The sequence below is a fragment of the Perca flavescens genome, chromosome 3, assembly GCF_004354835.1.
Source record: "Perca flavescens isolate YP-PL-M2 chromosome 3, PFLA_1.0, whole genome shotgun sequence".
Lineage (NCBI taxonomy): Eukaryota > Metazoa > Chordata > Actinopteri > Perciformes > Percidae > Perca > Perca flavescens.
The window spans coordinates 15165974-15186598 of NC_041333.1; the positions used below are offsets into that span (position 1 = coordinate 15165974).

At 40.4% G+C, this 20625-nt stretch overlaps 1 protein-coding gene across 3 annotated transcripts; it reads left to right on the forward strand.

The window, feature by feature from the left end:
- Positions 1–135: 135 nt before the first annotated feature.
- On the forward strand, positions 136–18532 carry clasrp (CLK4-associating serine/arginine rich protein). Of its 3 annotated transcripts, none has more exons than XR_003692170.1 (21): positions 136–281; positions 1685–1824; positions 4912–5009; positions 5101–5202; positions 5995–6074; positions 6230–6314; positions 6430–6566; positions 7969–8065; positions 9898–9976; positions 10058–10131; positions 10238–10279; positions 10376–10606; positions 11025–11342; positions 11435–11617; positions 12570–12613; positions 14454–14514; positions 14650–14708; positions 14807–14853; positions 14929–15014; positions 15202–15226; positions 17842–18532. XR_003692170.1 is itself a non-coding variant. In XM_028573122.1 (21 exons), the coding sequence occupies exons 1-20, from the start codon at positions 143–145 to the stop codon at positions 15273–15275; spliced, it is 2172 nt and encodes a 723-aa protein (XP_028428923.1). In that variant the 5' UTR covers positions 136–142; the 3' UTR covers positions 15276–15281; positions 17842–18532. The 3 variants fall into 3 exon arrangements, 2 of the variants coding, with proteins under 2 accessions (XP_028428923.1, XP_028428924.1); XM_028573122.1 differs by having other exon boundaries at positions 12570–12609; positions 15202–15281; XM_028573123.1 differs by having other exon boundaries at positions 12570–12609.
- The last annotated feature ends 2093 nt before the right edge of the window (positions 18533–20625 follow it).

Below are 20625 nucleotides of genomic sequence, written 5' to 3' on the forward strand. Positions count from 1 at the left end.
TCATACATATTAGGCTATATTATTCGATTGGATTCATTAATGTATTAAGGTATATGTGGAGCTAATTTGAATATGATAAAGGCACACATGCTGTCTTTTGTTTATCATTCTAGCTATAAAAAAAAATGCAGCGCCACCCCTTATGCTGAGTTCGGTACTGCACAGACTACTTACAACAGGCGGAGAAGAAGAAGGAGGCGTGATTGAGTGTGACACTACGCTAACGTCGTTTTCGGCTGACCGAAAACAACCCCAGTGTGTGTTGGTGGTCAGTAAAACAGGTACACAGTGGATTTTAAAACAATACTGAATGTGTTGGTTAGCTGTATTTCATGGTTCGTTGTTTAAAGAGGCTGCAACGTTACAATACACGCGTTGTTCCTAACGTCTTTGCGTTCTAGCTAGGCTAGGCTAGCTGTGATGCTAACAGGCGAACGGCAGGCAGAATAACGTTAGGCCCAGGCTGTATGCGCAATCAGGCCGATGTGTATGCTAACAAACTCTTCGATAACTTTGAAACATTGCCATTTCACACATTTAAAGCGATATGACGGAGGAGAAAATGTCAGGATTATATTAAGTTTAAAATATATAAACAGTGCTGGGGTATAACTTTAATGACAACGACAGTATTATATAGTTAGCTAGATACTATGGTTAGCTACGTTAGCACTTCAGGTGCAGGCGGTTTATCTGCTACTGTTAACGTTAATCTACAAACACAGCTAATGCATGTTAAACGGAAAGGCAATTAACTTAACTCCAAAGCTCAAACATAACATGGTTGTGCCATTTGATAATATACAGTAGCTGTAGTTAATATTATACAGTCACAAATGGTGGCTGCAATAAACTCTCTGTCTAACAAGGTAATTGGAAGTTTAGAAAAGCATTGGCAGTATTGTGCAAACATGTATCAGCTTTTATTTTGTCTGTTTAGTTTGTTGGCTTAAATGCCACTTTCCTTTGCAACACGAAATAGTATTTGCTACGGTAAGGGCCACGTTAAGACACACAGGACTGACTAAAACCATCAATTTAGCGTACATAAGTAAGTATTTAGTTAGGACTGAGTGATAAGGAACACATACCAGTAAGTATATGAATATAAGTTACTTGATACTAGTAAATATATGAATATAAGATATCTGATATCAATAAATATATTACCTAGACATTACAATCACATTATCTACTTTCACTTTTGAGTATTAAAGAGAAAAAAATGTAAAATAAATCTAACTAGGGCTAGGGCTGCAACTAACGATTATTTTCATTGTCGATTAATCTGATGATTATTTTCTCGATTAGTTGTTTGGTCTATAAAATGTCAGAAAATGGTGAAAAATGTTATCCGTGTTTTCCAAAAGCCCAAATTGACATCCTCAAATGTCTTTGTTTTGTCCACAACTCAAATATGTTCAGTTTACTGTCATAGAGGAATGAAGAAACTATAAAATATTCACATTTAAGAAGCTGGAATCAAATAATTTTTACTTTTGTTGACCCTCTGCATTATGCTCTCAGATGTAATGATTGTGGTTTATTTACGATAAAACGTATAAAACGATCTTTTGTACATCTGACTTCTGTCTCTTTCCATTGTTGTCCTACATTTCCTCATGTCTGTGTGTGCTCCCTCTTTCTTCTTTCCCATGTTTTTTCTCTTTTTGCCTCCCTACAGCAGCCGTGCCCCGCCGCGCCCCCACCCCCAGCGGTGCCGTCATGTGGCAAGAGGCCCGCAAACATGAGCGCAAGCTCCGTGGCATGATGGTAGATTACAAGCGCAGAGGGGAGAGACGACGAGAGTACTATGAGAAGATAGTAAGAGACATCTATCTATCTATCTATCTATCTATCTATCTATCTATCTGAGCAATGTATGCAGACATACTTGAATATTATTTCTGCTACAGAGGGAGCTATGTGGAAGCAAGCCTTAGTGGATCTGATGCTCTGGGCCCAAAGTGCTCTGAGCTTTCTCTAAAAAGATGAGATCTGGAGCACACAGTTACCATAGTGATGGCGATGAGCTCATCAGAGAGCAGTGAACACAGATAGACATTCCCTATTGGAAAAAACATTTGGTTATAAACTAGGGCTGCACTATATGACGATAAATGAACGATAATTAAAAAAAATTGTGATTTGACGGCGGACGCTGCGTTTTTTAAATGTTTTTGTGTAACGTTTTAAAAAGTCTTTTGCATGATAAAAATGTAAATAGACTATACAATCTATTTCTTAACTGCTAATTAACTTGTTAGTCCTGTGGACTTGTCAGTCCCCCAAGCGGTTTCAGGAGAGTGGCAGCATGTGTCTGACAATGCACAAAACATCAACACCGGTACAAGCCTACAACTGTCCGCGGACACTGAGTGTGGAAAGTGTGTCAGAGCCTCCCAGACGGGTGAACTGTGACTCTGTTTCCTGCTTGTCAGTCAACGGTTGATGATGTGTTAACATTTAATTTCAATTGTTCTTTCTTTTGCAAGGCTGGCTGCCAAAAATCGCCACTTACTAGCTAATTAATTAGCCTGAGTTAAACGCTAGCAGTCAGTAAACAGAAGGTAGTGGTAGTTATAAAAATGAAGAATGCAGAACATAAGACAGCTTTTCACACTAAGAATCTGGAATATGCAATGGCACATCATTATGTGAATGTCAAGCACGGATCAGCCTCTGACCTGAAATTCTGGGGTATTGAACATATATTTTTATGACATATTTATGCTGTGACAATATGGCATTGGCTAGACGTAAGAAACAATGAGAGACAGCTATAAGCTGGGCTTAGGCACTAAACGTCTAGACCACCACTACCTCTTCTTGCTCTGATGAAGACATGCTTATGTCGAAACTGTACCTTTTTATTAAAAGCTCTTAATCGTTTGCTCCAGATCTCATCTCTCTTTATCCTGCCTCTGTTGTTCTGTCTGTTAAGGCACAGGTCTGAGCTTTATGTTGGCTGATGCGTTGGCCTCCTGTTGGCCTTCTATTTCTGACAGTTGGCTTTTATTCTAGCTGTCTACACAGAGCCTAATTTAGACCTGAGATGACACATGAATGCACTAAGCTGTCTTGCATCAGCATTTTGAACAAACAAAAAAAATGTATAAGTTGAGTTTAGCCTCACTTCACAAGACACTGTAAAGCACTACGTAGACAAGCCTAAATTGTCCTTCCGGTTTTAATAGAAAATTGAGGAGTTAATGGGCTGTACTCGGTACAAGGTGAAACTTGGAAAATTAGAGTATCGTGTAAAAGTTCATTTATTTCAGTAATTCAACTTAAAAGGTGAAACTAATATTATATGGACTCGTTACATGCAAAGCGAGATATTACAAGCCTTTATTTGATATAATTTTGATGATTATGGCTTACAGCTTATGAAAACCCCAAATTCAAAATCTCAGAAAATTTGAATATTGTGAAAAGGTTCAATATTGTAGGCTCAAAGGGTTCCACTCTAATCAGCTTATTAATCCAAAACCCCTGCAAAGAGTTCCTGAGCCTTTTATATGGTCTCTCAGTCTGGTTCAGTAGAATTCACAATCATGGGAGAGACTGCTGACCTGACAGTTATGCAGAAAACCATCATCAACACCCTCCACAAGGAGGGAAAGCCTCAAAAGGTATTTGCAAAAGAAGTTGGATGTTCTCTAAGCACATTAATAGAAAGTTAAGTGGAAGGGAAAAGTGTGGAAGAAAAAGGTGCACAAGCAGAAAGGATGACTGCACTCTGGAGAGGATTGTCAGGAAAAGGCCATTCAAAGGTGTGGGGGAGCTTCACAAGGAGTGGACTGAGGCTGGAGTTACTGCATCAAGAGCCACCACACACAGACGTATCCAGGACATTCAAATGTCGTATTCCTCTTGTCAAGCCGCTCCTGAACAACAGACAACGCCTGGTCTGTTGTTCAGTGGTCCAAACTCCTCTTTTATGATGAGAGCAAATTTTGCATCTCATTTGGAAACCAAGGTCCCAGAGTCTGGAGGAAGAATGGAGAGGCACCCAATCCAAGATGCTTGAAGTCCAGTGTAAAATTTCCATAGTCTGTGTTGATTTGGGGAGCCATGTCCTCTGCTGGTGTTGGTCCACTCTGCTTTATTAAGTCCAGAGTCAACGCAGCCGTCTACCAGGACATTTTAGAGCACTCCATGCTTCCTTCAGCAGACAAGCTTTATGGAGATGCTGACTTCACCTACCCACACTGCTAAAAGTACCGAAACCTTGTTCAATGGGATTACTGTGCTTGATTGGCCAGCAAATTCGCCTGACCTGAACCCCATAGATAATCTATGGGTCATTGCCAAGAGAAAGATGAGACATGAGACCAAACAATGCAGAAGAGCTGAAGGGCGCTACTGAAGCATCCTGGTCTTCCATAACACCTCAGCAGTGCCACAGGCTGATCGCATACATGCCACGCCGCATTGAGGCAGTAATTCATGCAAAAGGGGCCCAAACCAAGTACTGGGTACATATGCATGATTATACTTTTCAGAGGGCAGACATTTCTGCATTTAAAATTGTTTTTATTCATTGATTTCATGTAATATTCTAATTTTCTGTGATTTAGAATTTTTTTATATATATATATTTATATATATATATATATATATATATATATATATATATATATATATATATATATATATATATATATATAAGCTGTAGGCCATAATTGCCAAAATCATAACAAATAAAGGCTTGTAATATCTTGCTTTGCATGTAATGAGTCTATATAATATATTAGTTTCACCTTTTAAGTTAAATTACTGAAATAAATGAACTCTTGCACGATATTCTAATTTTATATAGCTTTAACTATTTGGTTAGTTACTTTATTTAGTTCGATATAAGATGCCATTTTATTGCATATACTGCCCCTTGTTTTGTCTCAACAGAAAAAAGATCCAGCTCAGTTTCTCCAGGTTCATGGCCGAGCCTACAAGATCCATCTGGATCCTGCTGTGGCGCTGGCTGCAGAGAGCCCCATCAACATGTGAGGAAACGCACACACACGCGCACCAGATGTGCAGTGTTTTTGGGATCTTGGTGATCAGATTATACCCTTTTCTCTTGTTTGTGAAAAGGATGCCATGGCAAGGAGATGCCAACAACATGATTGACAGGTTTGATGTACGGGCTCACCTGGACTACATCCCCACCTACACACCTCCACTGCTCAACACTTCGTAAGTCTTAAAATAAGTTAAAGTTACATCTAACTAGGGCTGAACAATTAATTGCATTTGCAATAATATTGTGATATGTTAAAACGCGATTTCCTAAGCGCAAAGGCTGCGATTTGGTCATGTGGCTCGCGAGAGCAAAGCAGGCTGCACTCCACAGAGAAAGCATCAACTTGGCATGCTACCACTACGCCGTACCTTGACCTGTTGTAAAGTTTCTTTCAAGCCTCAGGCTTGAAAGAAATTTTAGTCCCAAATAGCACCTTTGGAGTCCTTGAAAAACGCTATACAAATTACATTTTTTATTATTATTAAATAGGAACAGTATGTCACTTGTGTGGGACTATTTTGGTTTAAAAAAAGCAGATGATGCGCAGCTTCAGGTACGTTGCTACCTCACGGGGTAACACTATGAACCTATATCACCACTTAAAAAAATAAATACACAAAGCCAGCTACGACAGTTGCATGGCTAAAATGCCCGAACACCAGTTTCTCAAGTAAGCAAAATACCACGTTTTTTTTTCTACATATTGAGCATTGTTGGAGGGAGCCTGAGATCCAACATTTTCATTGCCAACAACTGTTTCTCTGTATTTGTTTGTACATATGACAATAAAGAAAATCAAACTTGTTATTGTATATACAATACAACCATTAAGTAATTTAACAGGTCATCGATGAAATTATCATTTCATTTTCTTCTTCTGCACTGCTTCAGGCTCTGTTAGAAGCCAAAATGCTCAGAAAAAGTGGTCAAATGTAAAACAACCTTTGACTCTTTGTCTCGTACAGAACCCCGGAGCAGGAGATGGAGGAGAGAAAGTCCAATTATGAGCGATACAGAGGCCTAGTGCAGAATGACTTTGCCAACAGTAAGTATCACAAACTTCATACATAACGTTAACATTTGGTTTCATGTTGCAACACTGTGTTCTTAATGTTGCCTATTATAGTCTGTTAACCTGCCCTCGGCGGGTATATTTTGCAATTGTGTTGTGCTCTTAAATTCTCTGCTGTCCTCCTACAGTCTCTGAGGAGCAGTGTTTATACCAGATATACCTGGATGAGCTGTACGGTGGCCTGCAGAAACCAAATGAGGATGAGAAGAAAAAGTATGTCATTGTAATGCTATAAAAATGGTTGTTTCATCCCCACTGTGCATTTAAATCCATGGGTCTTAGAGTGTCTTGGTTGGCTATGTATTAATAAATCCTCCCCGTTGTACAGACTGGCTGAAAAGAAGGCCACTATTGGTTACACCTACGAAGACAGCACTGTGACGGAGCCTGACCCTGAGTCAGAGAAAGATGAAGAGAATTCAGAAAACAGTGAATCCGAAGAGGATGAGGGCATCCCAGATATTGGTGAGGAAATGGGTTTGGCACACAGATTTATGCATCAGGAAAATAAAAACTTCAGAGGCAAACCCCCAAAAAACAACAGTTAGGCAGCTTCAGAAACAGGATGCAGAGTAGAAATGTGCACCTGGGTATAACAACCGCCTTCATTAAATATATGTAGAAATAATAATTCAACAACAAATAATAGCACGGCAACTCAATGATATTTTCTTCTTTATTTTTCACCTACTTACCTCAGGATCCTCTGTATATCATGTAGGGCTGTCCCAAACGATTATTTTTTAAACGATTAATCTAGCGATTATTTTTTCGATACATTTTTCAATGAGCGATTATTTTCCCATTGCTCAATTATTAATAATTTACACAAAACTAATTTCAATAAGGTTCAAATCTCTATTTATTAAAATTGTTTAACACTGCACTGTTCAAGTAAAATGAATTTTTAGTGCAACCTGAAGCCAGATGTAGGCTATCAATCCAACCACAACATAAAATCACTTTCAGGAGGAATACAAAAATAAAAACTTAAAGTTATTCGGAGCAAGTGCAAAAAGAGTAGTGTATGAGAGATTAACCTGTATTTGCTTTTTTAACAGTAGGTAAAATAATGAATACGCTCTTGTTTAACATCCAATCTCTTTTCCCTTTAATTTAACTTTATTTGTATCTAAATGCTGGTTAAGCACTGTAGGGGGGAGAAGTTGGACAGTTTTTTTTTTTTTTTTTTGTCTCGTTCCAGTGATTGGCACATCTGGATGATGGCGTCGGATATGTGTTAGCATGTTAGATGTATTTCCACTCACATACCCAACAACTGCTGAACAACGCCGACACACAGTCCTCGTCTTATCCACCACTCTCTCGCCTGTAGCCTACTACTGTAAATGGACGATCCGAAGACCAACGTTTTCAAGGCGAGGACGGCATGAGACGAGAAGACATGACACGGGAGGCTCCAGACAGCAGCCATATAGTCTCGAAGTTTTGCCAAACTTGCGATCTTAAAGAGGCCGGTGGGGAACTCTTGTGGGTCGCCACCACTCGCCATACACGTCCTTTCGTGTTGCTATCTCGAAGTCGCTCACTGGAACATCGACCTGACAAAAAACTGCATGTAGGCGGAGCATGAGGCGGAGCATGAGGCGGAGGAGCTTGGCTAGCTTCAGAGCTAAGGCGGGGCTACATATCAGGTGTCCCTAGAACCTGCGTATCTAACAGTAGTTCCGCATTACATTAATTAATTTGCACGCAAGTTTTATTTATTTATTTTATTTAGTGACTCGTCGACGCAAATTATTTGTGTCGACGCATTTATGTAATCGATTACGTCGACGAATCGTCCCAGCCCTAATATCATGTTTCTGTGTTAAAAAGCTTTGTGTCATGTTGTGTGTCCGTACAGATGTGGAGGTTGATGTGGATGAGTTGAACCAGGAACAAGTGTTGGACCTCAACAAAATGGCAACCCCATATGGAATGGCTGAAGGAGACTTTGTCAGGTAACATCTCAGTAATTGTATCAGCGTGTCTTAAAGATCAAATGTAGAGCAAAGCTCCGTAATGTGCTAGGATACTGCTGTCTGAGTTTTGTTTACATAAACAAATGAGAAATTCAGTGGTGAAACGGTCTTGGTAGAATTTTAGATTAGCTAATATGAACTTCAAAAACAACTTATTACATTGGCATTATTTATCTTTTTTACTTATATTAAAGGGGAACTTTGGCATTTTTCAAACTGGACCCTATTTTCCCATGTTTTTGTATCTTTCCATAATGTTGACTGTATGGGTACTCTGCCATCTAGTGGTTCTTCATTCTGTTTAAGCAATTGGCAGGTGAGATAAGTTATTACATTTTAAATATGATTTAAATTTGATCATATCGCCTTAGCAATAAACAAGCCGTTCTTTAATGTCGCAGACTGTCGTTTTGTGGTCTAACTATCTGTTTAGGCACCATTTAGGCACCAGTATCAGAAAAAACCCAAATGATACCCAACCCTAGTTGTCAGACACTAATGACGATTGGTTCACAGCTGTCGGTTGCAGCGCTCTCATTCAATACTGGATCAATTTAAAACCTTGTTATCGCCATTAGTCACTTACACATAGGAAAATGGCATCCAGGTTGAACAATACTGATGTTTCTACTTAACAACGCAGTGAGGAGACCAAAACCCCCCAAAAAAATCATTGTCAGTGTAGCCACAACCTTATTGGGCTTCATCACGTAGAACTCCATTATCAATCAAAAACATATAAGAGCAGTGTTTCCCACAGGTTGAGAATTAACTTGTGGAGGTGGGTGGCGCAGATTCTGACGGAGTGGCGTGTGATTGTTGTTCAGTAGTAAACTAGTCACACAAACTATTTATTAAAAAGGGACTCCATAAGACAGTAAAGAAAGAAAGAACTATTAACATATTAAACCAAACTAGAAGATGAAGTGTAGCCTATGATGTGCTTTGTCAATTAAATCTGGTTGGCTTGTCAATTAAATTTTAAGGTTCAGCAGATAAAATACCTGATTAACGTTACCCGGACCTGAAATGTTATATGTATTAACAACTTAACTTTAAAACCATACTATGATCCATACAGAAAGTTGTGTTATTGTAAATCTTACAATAGTTGGTTAGCAGTTAGCTCCAGTTAACTCCATTATATAGATCAGCTCGAGTGGCGCACACTACTGCGGAGAGGGTGAACAATCAAACTCTGTTTATGGCGCTTTCACAGCGGTGTGGCTGCAGCACTTTTACTGTTTATCAGTACATTTAATCCAGCAAGCCACAACACCACAAGCAGCATGCTGCGCTGTGTCATGCACACAGCGCGCGACTGCACGAGGGGAAGGGGCTGGAGGCTGCTGGTCTGTGTGTATAAAATGACATTGTTACTTGGGGGGGGGGGGAGAATGTAATCTGGATTTTATCTACCTGGGCGGGCCACCCAAGTTTAACCTGTGTATGGGAAACACTTAAGAGTGATATAATTAATTTGTATTGGATATATTCCATCATTGCATTGAACACTGTAGCCAAAAACCTTTGTGTGAATGCATTCACAGGCTCTAATAAGTAGTTTACTGTATTGCAGTCACTGAGTATGCTCGCGGATGTGGTTTTGAACTAAGAGGAATAAATTGAACTTCCATGTTCATAGGAATGAAGGAATAGTTTACCCAAAATCAATTGTATGGCTCTGTCATGTGCTTTTCATGCTTGTATTTTATTAAGCTGTTAAATATATATTAAATGAGTAAACATTTTACACTGTTGACATAATGATTATTTATTGTAACACTATTAACATGATACCTGTTTATTAGGATGTTGAGGAAAGACAAGGAGGAAGTGGAGGCCATCAAACATGCCAAGGCTCTAGAGGCGGAGAAGGCCATGTATTCTGTAAGATAACATCCACTGAGGTGTGTGTGTGTCTGTGATTGGTATATTAGACTCTTTGAGTGACATATTTGGTCATTTCAGGGCCGCCGTTCTCGCAGACAAAGGAGAGAGTTCAGAGAGAAGAGACTAAAAGGTAGACAGATCAGCCCACCAAGGTAAATTATCTTATTCTTTTCTAGTTTTTTTTTTTCTTTCCTTCCATTAAATGTCCACTTACCTCATAGCACGTTTAACTTATGTCCTCATTCTCCTGTTTATCAGCTATGCCAGGAGAGACAGCCCAACATACGATCCCTATAAACGGTATGTTGATTATTTTGTCCTTCTTGTTCTTAATTTCCTGATTTTTAGTTGAGTCTGTATGTATGTTTGAACTTCATTTTCTAATCTCTCTTTCAGGCCAGAGTCGGAGTCTAGCTCTGAGTCGCGGTCACGCTCTCGTTCTCCCGGTCCAGAGAAGATCACCTTCATCACCAGCTATGGAGGCAGCGATGATGAGGCTGCAGCAGCAGCAGCAGCAGCAGCAGCAGCAGCTGCAGCAGCAGCAGCAACAACACAAACAGCCGCTCCTCACTCGGGACACGCCCCCTCCAACTTGCAGCACCCTGCAGGTCATAGCAGGGGCTCCCGGTCGGTAACTTTCCGTCTTCCTGGCTTTTCATAGTTATTTTCTTCTTACAGTCAAATTGTTGTTAGAATGACCACAGCTGTTGAGGCAGAAAGAATACTGATGATGAAATACAGATTTTTGTGGTAGGTGAGGTGGATCACAGTTTTTAAATCAACTAAAATGTCAGTGCCAAGACTTGGTGTTGAATAAAAAATTCCTATTCTGCATGTGATCAGAGAAAATGTGCTTGATTGGATAGTTTTTTGAGTAGAGCAATGCCAGTATATGAGATTTTGATACTTGCTTATTTATACCTCTCTACAAAGTCAAGCATGTGACAGTAAAAAAATTTAAAAACAAGAAAACCGAAGTATTCTGAAGATAGCCTAGGTGCTGGGCTGGTGGTGTTACTAAAACTGCGTGTCTCTGTTTGTCCAGGAGACGAAGGTCATCCTCCAGTCGCTCCCCTTCCTCCTCCTCCCGCTCCTCATCTCGGTCTTCCTCTCGCTCTTCTTCCCGTTCACGTCGTGCCAGACGTGGACGCGGGGGAAGGGAGGGGCGGCGATCCCGGACCCGCTCACGGTCGAGACGGCGTTCCAGATCTCACTCCCGGGGGAGAGGAGGAAACGGAGGGGCCGCATCCTGGAGGAGACGTGACCGGACACGATCGCGGTCTAACGAGCGAGAGCGAGAGAGGGACAGGGACAGGGACAGGGACCGTGACAGGAGACGATACTCGTCGCGCAGACGGACAAGGTAAGACTCCCCTATGTCTCCCAACAGTGCTTTAGTTATTGTTTTACAACGCGCATGTCATCGATAAAAGCTCTCTTTCTGTCAACTGTTAGGTCCCGTTCCAGCTCACGGCAGGGGGGCAGTTCGAGGCGAAGGGGTCGAAGCAGTGGAGGCCACCGGCGGGGAGACAGCGGTAGCCGCAGTCCCTCTCAGTCCCCCAGTCGCCCCAACCACAGTCCCTCCCCTCACAGAGGAGCCCAGCCCTCTACCAACACCGTCTGTGACAAGCTAAGAAAGTAAGAAGACATTTAAACACTGTGGCAAAGACCACTACACTGAAAAACTGTTGGAAAAATATCTTAACTCTTGAGGAGAGGCAATAGCTGAGGCTGCATCATAATCATTCAGCACCATTTTACCCACCTGGGAATATTATACTCTGCAGTTCATCACCAAAATGTAAACTTTTCTTTGAATATACCAAAGAGTGGTATAATTTAAAGGTCCAATGTGTAGGAATTTTTCCCATCTAGCGTTGAGATTATGTATCGCAATCAACTCTCTCGCACCATGCAGTTCAAAGTACATACACAAATTTTTCTTTTTCTGGGCGAAAAAGACCTGTTCCTGAAATTTGGATTTTGAATACGTGTGGTTCTCCCATGTTTCCTCATTCAAACTTGCCGGGAAGCTACGATACCCACGAGCAGCATTAGCAGCACCTGTGAATTTATCATGTGACGGCGAAAGGCGGAGCAGTATGTCCTGTATGTCCCTTACCGGCTAACGTATTTCAAGACGGCGCATGAATATGGAGCGTCTACCCCAGTTCATGTGAATGTAAAATTTCAAGCCAAAAAGAATACTTGGAATTGATGGTGGAGGTAAATATTCATGAAAAAGGACAAGTTTGTCAACGGGCAACACAGATTTTGATAATGAACAACTAAACACGTTACACACTGGACCTTTTTAACATGTAGCTGTATAGTATTTTCATTTGAAGTCACTTTGAGAATTGCAATGTTTACTTCAGTGCTTTTTGAGCGTGTGTGGTTGTTCACTTGAAACTGTTTATGAACACATTGACATTATGTTATTAGTTATTAAGCCATTAGAATAATTTATGAATGTATTTATCCCCCTATGTATACCATACCATGACATGATAAATAAACAATATTTTCTTTGATAGATCAAGATGTCTTCATCACCCCAGCTGATTGTCTTTTCTCTCCCTGTGTCCAGGCCTGATACTCCGGGTGGTAAAGAGACGGGAGCTGCCAAAGTCAGTAAGAATTTGATCTAGCTGGGTTTCTTGCTAAAGCCTACGCCTCCCTCATCCCTGACAGGCTGACATGGTTGTCCACCAGACTGGGATGTAGAAGCCATTGTTGCCCACAGAAAATAAAATGATGATGTGATTTCTTTTTTTTTTTTTTTTTTTTTTTTTTTTTTTTTTTCTCTTTCCCAACAAAGTGCACATGCACTGCAGTCAAATCCTTTCATCTATTTTTTAATATCCATTACAGTATTCTTCACCTTCTCAAATGTTTTGCTATGAAGAATGTGAACTTGCAAACACTGAAAAATGACCGACTGAGTTAATGCTGCCATCTCTCTATGGAGTGAACATTTCAGCACCCTGTGAAGTCATTATTGTCTTGATTGGGCTTTTAGTGTGGGTTGTGCATGCATGTATACATATACATGTGGGTGAGAGAGTGCAGTGTCTTTATATCCGTTAGTAGTCTCGTATAAGCAGCAGTATGGCCCTAAGAGGAAAAGATGACTTATTTTGCTACTGACCATGTGTCTTGTTACAACTTGTGAATCAGTATCGGCCAAGTGATCCTTCATAGTGACAGAAAAAGATTGATTAATCAGATGGGTGTGATCTGGACAGCCGTTTTTGGGCTTGTTTTAACAAGCAGCTGTGCACGCTCTTATTAAAATGAAGTGCTTTTTGTCCGGGATACAGATTGAAGACTTGAGATGAGAGTTAAAGAAATAGTTGGACATTTTGGGAAATACACTCTTGCAGAGAGTTAGACAGGACGATCGATACAACTCCCCTGTCTTTACACTAAATATGAAGCTACTGGGGGTAGTCTTATTAACTAAGCTTAATTAACACATGTCTGTGTTTGTTTAATTTGTACAAACCAAAGTGTAAAACAACCTATCACTCTTATATGGGTTGTTATGTTCCTGCCTATTTCTAGATTAAACAAACATGTTAATTAGTCAGCTTTAGAGGTGCTAGTAGGTCAATATTGTTACCTTTGGACAGAGCCAGGCTCGCTGCTTCCTTCTGTTTCCAGCTAAGCTACCCGTAGTAGCTTCATATTTTGTGTATTGACATGAGAGTGGTATCAATCTTGGATATCTAACTCTGAACAAGAGGAAATATTTCCCAAAATGTCAGACTATTCCTTTAAGACTAAATAATGTATAATTTGTTGTTATATTCTAACATTCTGGACCATTTGCTGTTCTGAACCAGCTTCTCTTCTTACTGCATTTCCTGGCAAAGAAGAAAAGATTTGAATATACTTCCAAAAGTCAAATAGAGTTGAAGTTCTAATCTTCTTTGCACTGTTGTGACCTGCAGTTTTTCTTGCTTGGCCAGGTTTAAATGGCCCAGTGATGGGTGTGTCAGTAACAAAATGCCACTGGCTCTTTCTGAACTTTCGGAATTCAACGGACCTAAACTTGCCCTTCTTTCACTTTCTGACCCTGTCTCCTCCTTTTGCTGTCCCACTCCCCTTATCTTTCTGACATTGTACATATAGATATATTTAAGTATCGGTATAAAGGTTAATGTAACGGATCCTGTCCTGCTTCTAAACTATCCTACAGCAACAGTTGGCCTCTGTCCACACACATATATATGCACAGGCAGCCAGTAAGATTCAAGTGTGCTTGTTTACTCAACAAACATCACACACAATACATTTATTTGCAGTCTTTTTAACTCCACCAGCTACTGTACATAAATGTGATAGAACCAAAATTGTATGACCGCACAATGCTTTTGATCTATCTCTTACACACACACACACACACACACACACAGACACTTTTATCAGGCTGTGAAAGGATGTGCTAACACAACTGTTTTGCCTGCAGCCCAAGATGACCCCACAGGAGCGGCTGAAGCTACGAATGCAGAAGGCGCTCAACAAGCAGTGTGAGTACAACTGAGCAGAGTGCACGTGTTTCTTGCACAAGTTAAGAAACCTGTTGAGATGTATCTGTTTTGTCACGTTATGCTAATTATAACAAGTTGTTCAATTTCCTTTTTATTTTTTCTTCCATTCTGCAGCCAAGGCGGATAAACGGGCTGCTCAGGTTAAGATCCAGCAGCAGGAACACAAACGACAGGTGTGTCTGTTTTTTTCTGTGCATGCACTTGAATTTCAGGCTGAAACAGAGACTCTGTTATCCTGTAACTACCCTCATTGCTGTGTTTAATTTTACAGGAGCGAGAGGGAGAGCTACGAGCCATGGCACGCAAGATACGCATGAAGTAAGTGGGTGTGTGTGTGTGTACAGTTTGGTACTTGTGTGTTGCAATTGTATGACCCAGAGGCTCTGTGTTTAGGGAGCGTGAGAGACGTGAGAAAGAGAGAGATGAATGGGAAAGACAGTACGGGCGACAGAGCCACTCGCCTTCTCCTTCCAAATATGGTAAGACTTTCTGATCACAAATACCCATATGAATCTAATATAATAATAATTTGGTGTGTGTGAGAGAGAAATTAGCTAAACATCTGATTTGCTGGCCTCAGTTTCTGCTCTTGACAGTTGTATAGGCTTTAAGATGTTCTGGCTTGCTATTGTTTTGATGGTGTCTCTGTGTCCTCTGTTCCTTCAGGCCGAGAGCACAACTCACACAGAAGGTATGTGAGAAGCCACAAGAGTCTGCACAGCTCCGATGAAGCAGAATGAATAATGGGAGTCTTTCACATTAATGCATAAACACTATCTTAAAGGCTCATTACAATGCCTTTTATATGCAACACTAATGCTACTTGGCTTTTTCGTTGCTCAACTACAAAATCAGTGTGTCAAGTCTTGAGAGAGGTCAGGCCAAGAACGGAAATAATCCAGTACATGTTAAAGAAGTACTTTAATGCTGGAAAGAGGGTCTGTTCATAAAACTGGGCTGTCTATGCAGTAGAATGGCACAAACATTTTTGAAATTTGTGCTACATGACCAGAGAAACCTGCGAAAAGAAGCTGTGATATTCCCTTTGGCTCAAAAGGTAGAAAACCTACAATTACTAGAATGCACTGTGCCACACCGGACCACTAAACGCTCCCGCTGGTGGTGACATAATGCGACACCCATCGTGTCGCATTATGTCGTATAACAGTTAAACGGTAAGCTGAAATATCTTTCCAAAAACATTTTAGGCGAGAAATAGGCAATGCCTACCCTTTGTTTTTACACGGTAAACGGTATATAGCCCACTTCCTGTTACCAAACTGTCATATTTCAGCCAAACTGTGCACTAAAATATATTTCTAAAAACTTTTTAGGCGAAAGATAGGAAATACAGTAACCAAATCTTGGGAGAAAAGAGGGAGAGGGGCGGCTATCTCTCTTGATCTGCTTCTATACTCTTAGTGTCCGTATCCTTAAAGGTGCTCTAAGTGATGTCACGTGTTTTTTAGGCTACATTTTTTGTCACATACAGTAAACCTCTCACTATCTGCGAGCTGCCTGTCCCCTGAACACTGTTTAAAAAAAAAAAAAAAAAAAATACCGCGTACTCTGTAGACATCCCAGGCTTCACAAACGCAAACAAAAACAAACTGTGCCAACCTGAGGCCTGTACTACGAAGCAAGATTTGGCGTTAACGAGGTAACTTCAGGTTCAACCCGGTGTATCACGACAGTGGATCACTTGTTACCGGGTTAAATCGCTGTGGTAACTTAAGCTGAACACCTAACCTGCACGGGAAATTAGAGATCAACCGGTGTAAAAGCACCGCCTACTGACCAATCAATACTCGATTGATAACAGCGTCACCGTTCTTAGATGATCTGGAGCTCTGTGCGCGGAGAGAGATTGAGAGAGAGAGGGTGCGCTCATAAAAGTTAAAACATTTAGAGACAACCCCTAACATTCCCCGATATCCCCCGGTATTTTTATGAAAGATATAGATTTTCAGCGGAGGGAGTTATGTGTAGGCTATTTGTCGGCTTGTTGAGCCGTGTGTTGCCAATGCGCACATCGGTTTGAATTATGTTTTATATTTTTTTATTTGCTCAAACGATCACTTACCACTGCAGGTTGCAACTGAAATAAAAGGCTAAAGCAACGACAGTTTATGGAAAACACAAGTGTAATTATGGTCAGATCTTCTGCCTGACTGATGGCAAAATGATATTGATAAGCGTTGTGATTTATGCATAACAGCGTCGGCTATTTTTTTGACAGCTTTCCTTCCTGTTGTAGGAAGCAGCAACTGTATTGCGTCTTGCCTGTAAAATTGTGTCTGTGTTCTTCATATTTATGTAGAATTATAGTTTGCTCTTCTTATGTAAAATATCCGGCTCTGGTAGAGGTTTGCGATTGGCCGTGCTGTGCAAACACCGGCTCTTTTATGTGAACGCGCGCGTCGCCGGATTGGGAAACCCTGGGTTGATTGAAGTAGTTGTTAACCACCGTCGTGACGTAGCTTATGCGGGGCCGCAGATGTTAGGTGAAGCCGGGTAACTGAAATAAATCCAGGGCATGTTGATCTTGATTCGTAGTACAGGCCTCAGCACCACGAAACATAAGTCTTCCAGCGTTCAGCCAATAACCGACAAGAAGGACTTGGGGGTGGGGGTTGGGGGTTTTAGTTTGCGGAAGCACTGAAGGCAGCGAGCGGGGACGGGATGAGGAGGAGGGAGGGGTGAGCTAGCCTCGTTTAGTTTGAAAATACTTTGAATGTCAACAAGAAGTACCGTCACCCAACATCACTTTGAGCACCTTTAAGTACAGTGTGTAGTTTGAACGGGCCCTAGGGCCAGCAGCAAACTTCCAAGTGGAGCATCTTGTGTCAAACACATCACTTAGTGGTTGTCCTGCTGGCCTGTGGGCAGATCTGGGCACTGGTAAGATGGAGGGACGTTTACAGTAGTTAATTTACACTTACTACCAACAATATTATGATACAAAGTTGGTTGAATATCGGCAAAGTATCCCTTTTAAAATCTAAATTGAGAGAATATACCTCCAAACCTGCAAATTCTTTTCCCTCACAGAAACTACTTTTAGAAAAGTTTTATATTCAAGTGTTAAGTAGAGCCCAACTGCATTAATGCCCATATTTAAGATTTAAAAAAGATAATTTTGTTTTTTTAAAGAATTGTAACCAAAATATTGTTCTCAATTACGTTTAGTTATAATGCAGACACCGTTTCTCAATTACCTTAAACATATCTTTGTCGTTTCTGTGCTTAATACACCAGTATATCTGCAATATTCTAATGTGTATATATATTATTTTTTTCCCCCAGGAGGTCACGGTCACGGTCTCGGTCACGGAGTCCATACTACCGATACTGAGCGGCGTAAAACATCCTACAGTATCTTTTTAGTAAAGGACTGTCATTGGCGCACATACTGTCCAACAAACGGCCTATTAACATGGAAATATGAAGAGATGGACTGACTATGGCACATATCTTTACCTGAACGCTATGATCTTTGGTATGGTGTCTACAGAATATAACATTTTGGCTGTGATGATACCTTTTAGTTTCACTAATTACACCACTGATTGGTTGAGCCAAGCGTAATTTGTTCTGCCTGTTTCCTTTTTGCTTCATCTTGTAAAGACACTGCAGGTTTATTAAATGAGTTTCTGGTTTCTTCTTTTGCATGCTCCTTTTTTTCTTTTTCTGCATGAACAGTTCTTCTCATTTCTTAATTTGCATTTCAAAGTACATAGTACTAAGCAATCCATCAGCCTTTTGCTTTTCTCTAACAAACACTCACACTAAAGACCATTTTAAACAACTTTCATGAGCTGATATTTATATACATCCATTTCAAACTTCTTTATTAAAGAATACACAGTTCATCTCTATCTACCACTCTTTTTATACTCTGTCCTCTGCCAACCGGTAACAGCAACAGATAACTTTTTGTTGTCAGTAATGTGGAATGTTAAATGCAGAAAAACAAATAAAACGGACTTTGAAATTATTTGTTCATTTTTTTCTTTCAAACCTTTATAATCCCTGTTGCTTTTATAGGTTTTACACAAAGAAATGCTGTACATTTGGGTTTAGTTAAATATTAAATATATTTTTATTTTATTTTATTTATTTGACAGGGACAATGCAAAAAGACATAGTGTCAAAACAAAGCTGGTCACTGAAGTGCTGCATTAAAAGTTTATAGCAGATGCTAATTTTCAACTCCAGTCCCTGGTTGGGCTTTTATACACAATAACATTTAATCTAAACATGATATATAAACAACTGCAGTCCTAATAAAAAGAATCTAAACATGAGATAAAAACATGCATATCATATACAATTCTTACCTACTTACAATAATTAAAAATGAGTAGAGTTTTGGTTTGTTTTTAACCAGTTTTTGAGCCTGAAAGTAAACACTTTTTAAAGTCAGTTACAGTCTTGATGTCAGATGGTAATGAGTTCCAAAGTTTAGAGCTCTTCACAGAGAAGGTCGTCCGACCAAAGCTGGTCCTGTAAACTCGTATTTTGCAGTCATGATTTGTGGAACTTCTAGTGACTCTAGTGCTGTTCAGTCTCTCAACAAATTATCTTAGTGGCTCAGGTGCTAAATAATGAATGCACTTATGAATTTTAAGAAAGCAAAAATTGCTAAAGCTCTCAAAATTCATCAAATTATATTTCTTAATGATGGTACAGTGATGATGACGTATTGGGTTTTTATCCATAATCTTTATAGCTCTGTTGTATACGGAACATATGCATTTGGTTGCAGTGGGAGCGGCTTGTGCCCATGCTGTCATGCAGTACGATATATGAGAAAAAAAATCATAGCATGGATGTATAGCAGGGCTGCCTGTTTTGGGATGTAGGTAGTTGAATATTTGATCAAATGTTGATGCAAAACATGCTACATGGTTCAGTAGACCATATGCTCACTGAAGTTTTTCACACAGGGTTGCAGTTTATTTTTTATCAGTAGGTGGCGACAAATCTTAGTTTTTGAGCGAACAACGCTTCACTGCAGCTTGTGTTGCTGTCACTCTGTGACTTCTGAGGCATTTTCGTTTTTCTGTGTTTAATATACCAGAACCAGATCAACACTGGGCAACAAGAAAAGGAGAAATGAGTGCTCCGCTGGTTTTAGTTTTTAGTTTGGAGACACCTGTGGGAAACCAACGCGATAGTTCCTCTGAGCCTCTGAGGAGGAACTAAATGTGGATTTTTACAATCGGATATCAAAACCTTGATTGAAACCGATACCTAAGCCTGTTTAAAAAAAAAACACACAAACACACACAAAAAAAAAAAACAGGTGATTAGAGAAAAAGCTTTAAAGTCATATAATAGCATGTTTATGGACTAGGCTATGTTACCCGAGGAGGGCGGGGTCAGGGTCGTAGGAGCGGGGCGGGGCGGGCGGTGCCTACAGTTGCCCATGCCCCCTTTTAACCTCCGCTCGCTGCGGGGGAAAAAGCGTGAACTTGAACGCTGCCTTCAGTGCGAGTCCAGGCAGAGGCCAGCCAGTCTCATCAGTCTGTCCCCCGCCGCTCGGGTTTTGGTTAACTTCTCGGAAAAGACGGATTTTGGCATTGGAGGGTTTGTTGTTTGGGACCCAGAAAAGGTGCCAAACGCTCGACGCGATGTCCAGGCGCAAACTTGGAAGCAGACCGCAGCACCTGAGTGCAATTCAAGGTAAGCATGAGGGGAGCAGCGATGTGTGGGCACGTTGAAACTGTTTGGAGGCGGATGTGATGTTGTTTTTAGGTGAAATTAAAAATAAATTCAGGTCACAATTTTGTTTCATTGTCAGTTTGCGCGTATGGTTTGGATACGCGCTGGCACCCGTTTTTAAATGACGGATGGTATTTCAACGAAAAGCATGTAAAAATGCTCCAAGCAGGGTTTAAAGTATCTTTTTATCCATTGGCCTCAATGTTGCCAATATGGATGCATTTCTAATCAATTTTTAGGTCAGTTTTAATATAAGGACTCATATTTTCCTTGTCACGTCTGTCTTGTTGTGTGCTGTTGCTGCGGTCCTGGTTATAGAGGAAGGACCGGTTTATTGGCATTTTGTTTTCAGAGGCTACAGGT